Here is an 8645-nt window from a genome sequence, read left to right as displayed (position 1 = left end):
TACTTTATACATTTAGATATCTTTGAGGACTACGCAACACCGGTGCCAGCAGCACAATCATTGTTACACACTTGTTGCAAAAAACGGAAAGGAATTTTACCAAAAGCCATGAATATAATAATGCAGGTAGTTGTCATTACTTATTACCAGGGAACGGATTTTTAGGACCTAAAAACCTATAAAAAGGCCAAATAAAATAATGAAATAGGCTGGAAAAGGCAAAATCAAATAGCGAAATAGGCAGGAAAAGGCACTAGAAATAGCAAAAAAGGCAAAAGAAGAACGTACGCCACTACATACACAATTCCTAGAGGGCCTCCGCACACTGGACTAATCAGTCCGCCTAAAACCGGTTTTGTGTGGATAAGATGGGGGAAGAGAGTTCGAGTTTACCTCTCTCATTTCAGTCCGCGAAAATCGCGGATTGACGGTGGACTGACACGCACACATAGACAACATGTTTTCTATTTCGTCCGTATTGTTACCAGCACTAGTCCCTCGTAATTCCCCTGCCAATGGTTTTAACTGCCATTTTTTGCATTGGCGTGTCATTGGAAAAATACCGGTCCAATCAACACTGGCCGTAAGATAGTCCTGGACTAGTCCAATTTTGGAGATTTTTTTCGTTGAAGTAAGATTGCGTTCTGCACTTCGCAGATGCTTTTTCATAATTCGGAAAAACAAAAAAAAAATGTATCATTTTATAACCATGTTGCTTCTGACGGCATTTGAACCCGGACCCTCCTGAAAGCTAACAAATAGTGCCAAGCATCTCTGCGCAATGTGTGTTCAAATGTTCACTTTGTATCAAGGCCAGACCAAGCGATTAGGACATTTACAGGGTGATGTTCTTTAAATATTTTTTTATTTAATTGCAAGACAACACCACCCTGTCACTGCCAAACTGTACTTTTCGTCTATCTCTAGGCCGGTTCCTTGGGGACTGGTCGAAGGCTGACATTTTCGATGCAAGCAAATCTCCAATTCTGACCAGTCAAATTTTAACCAGTGAGTACTAGTCCTTTACGCAAAATTGGCCGCCTTATTACTGCAGGGATGTGCCACATGCACTAACACAATCATGCGTAGTTCATGTATACAAAACTGAAACCTGTTTTCGGCCGACTGCCCAGTCCAGTGTGCGTTCAAGTGGTGGACTGCTCAGTCCGACTGAGCAGGCTAGTGTGCTCAGGCCCATATAGAATTGCTCGCTGATTCTCAAAATCGAATTAATTTTTTTATTCTATGAATAAGTTTTCGAGATATTTTCAGTTGTACATGGCGTATGAGTAACATTCTTTCCTGCTAATTTTTCATAAAAAAATCTGCGCATTTTCATATGACCACTTATTACTTCTTTATTTATCCATCGAGTTTCTTTATTATCAACTTGATTTTTTTTTAAAGGTACAATAGGCAAAAAAAGGTAAATATCTTAAAAAAGGTAACATCAAATGTATATATATGGTACCAGGAAAAGCTAAGTCGTGGACATTCTTAATCGAATATACTCTTTCTCTTTAGCAGAAAAAAAGGCAGTTTCCATAAAATCCGTTCTCTGCTTATTACTATAAACTATTTCACTACTATACCACTACATCTGCATATATAATCGTATATATAAAAAAAAGTGCCTACTGTGCATAGGGGAAACAAAATTTCCAGTAGGCGTCGCAGATGCTGAGATATCTAAAAGCCCTATTGAGGCATTTCCTGTTACCGCGGCCACCTCTGGGCGCGACCTCTCTGGATCTGGATGAAAGTTGCAAGAAATTGACGGTCTAGGTGGCATGAATATACGTGCAGCATATTTTGCCGATATTACGTAGGGTTGCCTATTTACACTTAAATTTTAAGAAAACGTCATACATACCTTTCTTAAAAGTGCTGTATCTTGGAAACCTTTTGACGAAACTTAATGAAAAAAATGTATTTCTTCCATCTTATTATGGGCTTCAAATCTTAATTTTTTAGATTAATGCGCAACGTATAAAAAACAAAAAAAAAATTAAAAATTTTTCTTCTTGATTTTTTTTGATTATAGAATTTTTTTTTATTATTTTTTTTACACAAAAACATTGTCTATAATGTTAACTTTAAGTACCCAAATGGGCTTCTTATGCGTATGGACTCTAGATCGTCTAACGCTCTATCAATATGATAAATAGACATTGAAATTTTATGAAATTGTATATTTTTGAAAGAGGAAAGGTTTGCAAAAATAAAACCAATCAGGGCTATCATATAATCCATCGTAGCTTCGACTTTCGTGTAATCTACGAAAGTGCTATCGCAGAATCCGATTGGCTACGAACGTAAATTCGAAATTCGCAGAGAGCCTTCATTGAATCCGTTCGTAATGAAGATTCGTACAGATACTCTACGACGAGATTATGCTGTCGGAACAAAATTTAAAATCACTCAATCTTAAAAATAGTGGAAGAAAGCTGCATTATTTTTAATATTAAATATTTATTATACTCCAAATTTGTTATAGTTTGATATAATTCCATATATTTGTGTAAATGTAGACGTAAAATACCAATGCCATACATATGTATGTACATACACGCATTCACTTGCTTGACGCTATTTAATGAATTTATATTTTGTATGAATCGAGGAAGTAATAGTTTAGCAACAATTTATTAGGAAATAAACCTAATTACTTTAATATCATAAAAATTTATTTAAAAAAAAATATTTATTAAAAAAAAAATAAAATTAAATAAAAAAAGAAAAAAAATCTCCACTGCCCTCCCCTTTGGCCAAATTTTCAAAATCTGGTTTACGTCAGTTAAAGTTCTGTTAAATGTTGGTTTGAAATTTCGTTCGTTTGAAATTTCCAGTAAAAAATGTCCAACAGCAAAATTCCGGCTAAATTTCATCTGTTTTCTCACAAGAGAAATATATCCAAAATAGTACGCGAACAGAAAATTTGCAGAAACTTGCAAGTTAGACGAACAGCTGAAAGATTTTTTTTTTTTACATTCAAAAGTATAAGAGTGAAAACGTAAGAAAACAAATGCCGAAGTCTTATCCTGACACACTTCACTGACTAAACGCATAATAACTTACTTCTAAGTAGGGTTCGAACGATACTATCGATATTGAGGGTATAAAAATGAGTACTTTAATACTCGATACCTTATTTGGTGATTTTACTCGATATTTTGCAAAGTACTCGTAGTATCGAAAACTTAAAAAAAAACTCACTTTTTAAATTGTTTCTTCCATTGGCAACCCAATTTTCTTTGCTTAAATGGATTACTATCATTCAATTTTGTCCATCACTTAAAATAAACTGAAATTTCGTGTAGTCTGTTGCATAACATAAACCAAATAAGTTATTCATAAAAAATAAAGTAGGTTTAAAGAGCTTAATAAAATGACATTTTCAGTTTATAAACCTTTTTTATTTTTTATGAATAAGGCCATAAAACTTCACGCAAAGTTCACGAAAAAGCAGAATTTTTAGAAACCTTTTGAGTATGCAGTTCTGTAACGTTTTCAACTTTACGTGTAGCCTCTTAAGGCCTGTATGCAGCTCTCAAGAAACGGTCAAGAAAAATTTGCCATTATTTCGTGTGTGTGTCCAAGGAATTTTGACATTTTTGATACTTCACAGCCTGTTGCCTCACTCTTTCCTCGAGAAATAATGGAACGGGCATATATTTCTGTTGCAAACCTGGGTTGCCCTGTGCTCTTTTTTCACAAAAAACTTTAGAAAACCGTAGTAGAAAGCGTAGTAAATTTCTTAAGAACTGCGTACTGCCTACATCCCGAGCTAATAAAAGGAAGCTAAAAAAAGGGTTTATGCAGTATGCAAACGTACATTTAAATAATTTCAAATCGGCGAATCTTTTCAAAATCTGCTTTTAAATCATGTGCAATACTTTTTTCTAGCCATTGAAAATGATGAAATATTTTTTTTTTTTGAGATCATGAATAAAAAGACGTAGTTTAGCTTCAAAACTCTCCTTGTAGAGACAAATTCAAGTTTTGCAAATGTTTCGTCATATGGGTATAGAACATTAAGTCAGAAAGCCAATTTTCATTCTCCAATTGCGGGTAATGTTCCGATCTCAATTTGTGTATGTATATAAAAAGAATAAAACAGAATAAAAAATAATAAAAACAACACAATGGAAAAGAATGTCCAGCAAAGAAATATGTACATATTTTAAAAAGTAAAAACAGCCAAATTGCTCTAAGCAAAGAGAAAGTAAAAAGAGCCGCACTTTGCTAAGCACTTTGCTAAGCCGTATTCGGTTCAAAGAGCCGCGTTTACCCACCGTTGGTACATTTTATCAAATTAGTCCAACTTTTTTAGTCTGACTTTGTACACGGAAAACTTACCAAAAGGTACCAAAATAAAAAAAAAGTTGCCAAGTTACCAAGCACTCAAAAAGTTACCTATGTATTTTGGTCACAAGTGACCAAATGTGGCAATCGTGATTCTGATCTAAATCAATCACTAAACCGTTTTTAGTTCCATTTGACAATACGTTTTTACCTATTTGACGGCAAATTCCATTGAACTTGACAAAGTGAAAACCAACCTTAACTTCCGCCACTATCTTTTTTGACCTCAAAATTCTACCCTCAACGTCAACAAAGAATTTTTACTTCAAAATAAAATTAGTTAATGGGTTTTTAATGTTTGTTATACTCTTAATGCAATAAATTATTGCAATAGCCTTCATTAAAAAATTTGAATGTTAATGCATTGAAATTTTCGCTAAAATTAAATTTCAAAAAAATAAAACATTAATTTTAAAAATAGTGAATTTTTCACAACTCTGGTAAATACATAGTTACTGTGTATCTTTTTTAAACCTCAACAGACGAAGAATATGATATCACCTCAAAAAATTTGTCTCAGTGGCCGACTGTAAAATAGTGGGTGGGATAATGAATAGCAACGCAATCTCAGTTGGGTTGCCGATGGGCAACGCGACTGAAATGAAAATCTATATTATGAATAGCAACTATACTTAAGTGCTAAAAAGTTGTTGATAATAGAATTTTTAAGTATAAGACTTTTTAGTTTAATTAAGTTGCAGAAACAGTTGAAGAAAAAAAGGAATTTTTTCAAACAAAATTTCCGCGACAACCATAGAAATGCAGTCGCCAATAAGCAACTTAGTTGCCTTTTTTTCAGTTGCCAGTTGTCATCTGTAACACCATTTAGCCACTGACAATGCAAGTGAAGTTCGGTTGCCATCCGTAATCGATCCATAATAAACGAATGCAAATCGCACAGTGGGAATGAACAACGCTTTTCCCACCGAAAGTATATGCAAGCCAATGTTTAGATAATTCATAATTCAAATATACTATCTAAAATAAAAGTAGTAGAGTTGTACCTCATTCCTATTCTCATTATATTCTAACAGATCATAACCTCGCCGAATGCAGATAACAAACAAAAAGATGGCGCTTTGCATATGATTGGGACATTGGCGGATGTTTTGCTTAAGAAGCGTGTTTATCGCGACCAAGTGGAAACCATGTTAACAACCTATGTCTTTCCCGAGTTCCATAACCCTGCTGGTCACATGCGGGCCCGCGCGTGTTGGGTTTTACACTATTTTTGCGATATCCAGCTCAAGAACCCGCAAGTGTTGGCCGAAATCATGCGTTTGAATATACATGCATTGCTCAATGATAAAGAGCTGCCAGTTAAAGTTGAAGCAGCAATCGGCTTACAGATGTTCTTGTCAACCAATGACGATGCTGCACAATACGTGGAGAGTCAAATAAAAGAAATCACGAAAGAACTGCTAACCATCATTCGCGAAACCGAAAACGAAGATCTGACCAATGTCATGCAAAAAATTATGTGCACATTTACAACCCAATTGCTACCAGTGGCAATGGAAATATGCCAGCATTTGGCTACGACATTTAGCCAAGTACTAGAATCAGATGAAAACTCCGATGAGAAGGCCATTACTGCAATGGGTTTGTTGAACACAATCGAAACCTTACTTACCGTCATGGAAGATCATCCCGATGTTTTGTTAAATTTACATCCAATTGTAATTAATGTGGTTGGACACATATTCCAAAATAACATCACAGGTAAATGTTGAGCCCAAATAAATACATGCTATGAACATGATTTGAAGTTGAGATTGGGTCGTCCCTAGACAAGAATAAAGACGCGCGCGTGTTTTGACGCCAAAAAAGGACGTATGAAAAAAAATTTACGAAAAAAGCAGCATAATAAAAACGTCCGCGCGAAGAAAGACGCGTAAACATAGTTGACCGCGAAAATAAGTCCACGCGTCTTTCTTCGCCGTCAACTAGGTTTACGCGCCTTTTTTCGATGAAGTTTTTTTTTGCGTCTTTTTTCGCGGTCAACTTTTGAGTTTGCGCCTTTATTCGTGGCTAGTGACGGTGTGCTAAAATTGTGCAGATTTAATTAGTTTTCAATGTTCCATTGTAGATTTTTATGAGGAGACATTTTCGTTAGTTTTTGATCTAACTGCGAAAGCAATTTCACCTGAAATGTGGCAGATGATGGAACTGATTTATCAAGTGTTCAAAAAGGATGGTGTGGATTATTTTATCGATATTATGCCAGCTTTACACAATTATGTTACTGTTGATACGCCCGCTTTCCTTTCCAATCCGAATCGACTTTTGGCTATGTTCGACATGTGCAAGACTGTATGGAAATCGTTTATAAAAATACTACCGAATATTTGTTAATCTAATTGTACTTCAGATGTTGACAAGCAGCCCTGGCGAAGACCCTGAATGCCACGCCGCTAAACTACTTGAAGTTATAATTCTGCAGTGCAAAGGTCAAATAGATTCTGTAATTCCGATGTTTGTTGAATTGGCTTTGTCGCGCCTAACCCGCGAAGTGCAGTCATCCGAGTTACGAACAATGTGTTTACAGGTGACACAAAACAAAATTTTTTTGTGGGTATTCATCAAAATGCGTATATGCCTGGGAACCACGTAAATCTCGAAAATAAACCAGTTTTTCATACAAAATTAAGTAAGCTTACGAGGTTTACGTGGTTACGAGGCATTTTGCGTGTTTAGTTGAATTTCCCTTATAATTCTTGAAGGCACGCTTAAAATGTTTCATTGCAGGTCGTAATAGCAGCGCTTTATTATAATCCACAACTTTTGCTGACGATTTTGGAAAAAATGTCTCAGCCAACTAACGAATCAATTTCATCACATTTTATTAAGCAATGGCTTCATGATACTGATTGTTTCCTAGGGTAAACTTTGTACACAAGCGAAACTTTTATTATTTTTTATTATTTTATTCGTACCGTAGAATTCACGATCGTAAACTCTGCGTACTTGGACTATGCACGCTTATTTCATTGGGCGACGCCAAGCCACCAGTTCTTAGCGAGGTAGCTGGTAAGATTTTACCTAATCTCATTCTTCTTTTCGATGGACTGAAGCGGGCATATGAATCGCGGGCACAAGAAGATGACGAGGAGGAGGAGGAAGATGATGAAGATGATTGCGAAGGTTTGGAAATGTGTTTAACCTCCAACAATTGTAAACTGTTTCAACTTTTATTTATTAATAGAAGCATTATCAAGCGATGAAGACGAAGTTGACGAATTCGCGTCCAACTATTTGGAACAAATTGCAGAAATATCTAAAACGAAAGGCGCAGAAGCAGGTTTTGAAATGAAAGCAGAGATTAAAGATGACGAAGACTCTGATGATGAAGAAGAGGAATCTGTCGATGATCTTAACGAAACTGCGCTTGAGGGCTTTACTACCCCAATCGACGAAGAAGAAGAAGAAACTGCGATTGATGAATATGTTACATTCAAGGAAGTTTTTTCTGGTAAGCTGACCTATACATCACCTATTTGAAGATGTGTTTAAGAAAAAGTGTACATATCTATTTGCAGCTCTGTCCAACCAAGATCCAGCTTGGTATGCTCTTTTAACTGCTGCTCTTACCACCGAACAGACGAAAGCACTTCAAGAAATTGTGGTCACCGCCGATCAACGAAAAGCAGCTAAAGAATCAAAACTTATTGAGAAACGAGGAGGTTTCGCATTCCCACAACAAACCGTTCCCACTTCATTCAAATTCGGCTCTTAATACTGAACATTTGAACTGAGAGCGCGGCAGTGTGCATCATCTAATTCAAGAATATAGAAGAGAAGCATATGGCTAACTGACGTTATAACGAATCTGAAGGTTGCGATATACTATTCTACAAAGGGTATCGATGATCATGGTGAATACAATGTAATTAAAAAGTGATTTCTTAACAACGTGTACATTGTATATCTGTTTGTATTCAGTATATAGTATATTTCCCATAACGAAGTTCGGAACTTTTGGATTCTTATAGTTTTCTACTAATGAAATTTCGAAGCACACATATGTATGGATGGTAATGAAAATTTGATACAGTTAAAATGGTTTCATATGGTCTCTAATTAATACTATTGTTAACAAAGACTAGCGGAAGCTAGAAGTTACGTGGTGCATAATTATTTATTATTGTATTATCACATTTCAACCTATAACAAATTACCAAACTAGTTAAAAGTAAATATGATATATTTACTGTATTATCTCATTTAATCAGACCATTTGATACCACGAACGACGATGAAGTAAGAGTAGTATACACACA

The 8645-nt window shown here is 35.4% G+C and overlaps 1 protein-coding gene across 1 annotated transcript; it reads left to right on the top strand.

Moving 5' to 3' along the window:
• The first annotated feature begins 21 nt into the window (after nucleotides 1-21).
• LOC118748156 (importin-7) lies at nucleotides 22-8618 on the top strand. Its single transcript, XM_036482491.1, has 8 exons — nucleotides 22-126; nucleotides 5400-6087; nucleotides 6455-6678; nucleotides 6737-6913; nucleotides 7114-7247; nucleotides 7307-7509; nucleotides 7571-7837; nucleotides 7905-8618. Exons 1-8 carry the CDS (start codon nucleotides 109-111, stop codon nucleotides 8099-8101), a joined length of 1908 nt encoding a protein of 635 aa, XP_036338384.1. The 5' UTR covers nucleotides 22-108; the 3' UTR covers nucleotides 8102-8618.
• The last annotated feature ends 27 nt before the right edge of the window (nucleotides 8619-8645 follow it).

The sequence above is a fragment of the Rhagoletis pomonella genome, unplaced genomic scaffold, assembly GCF_013731165.1.
Source record: "Rhagoletis pomonella isolate Grant_MI unplaced genomic scaffold, Rhpom_1.0 Rhpom_scaffold_00012, whole genome shotgun sequence".
Taxonomy (NCBI): Eukaryota; Metazoa; Arthropoda; class Insecta; order Diptera; family Tephritidae; genus Rhagoletis; species Rhagoletis pomonella.
The sequence above is the reverse complement of the archived record's forward strand: the minus strand, read 5'-3'. Positions and strand labels throughout refer to the sequence as shown.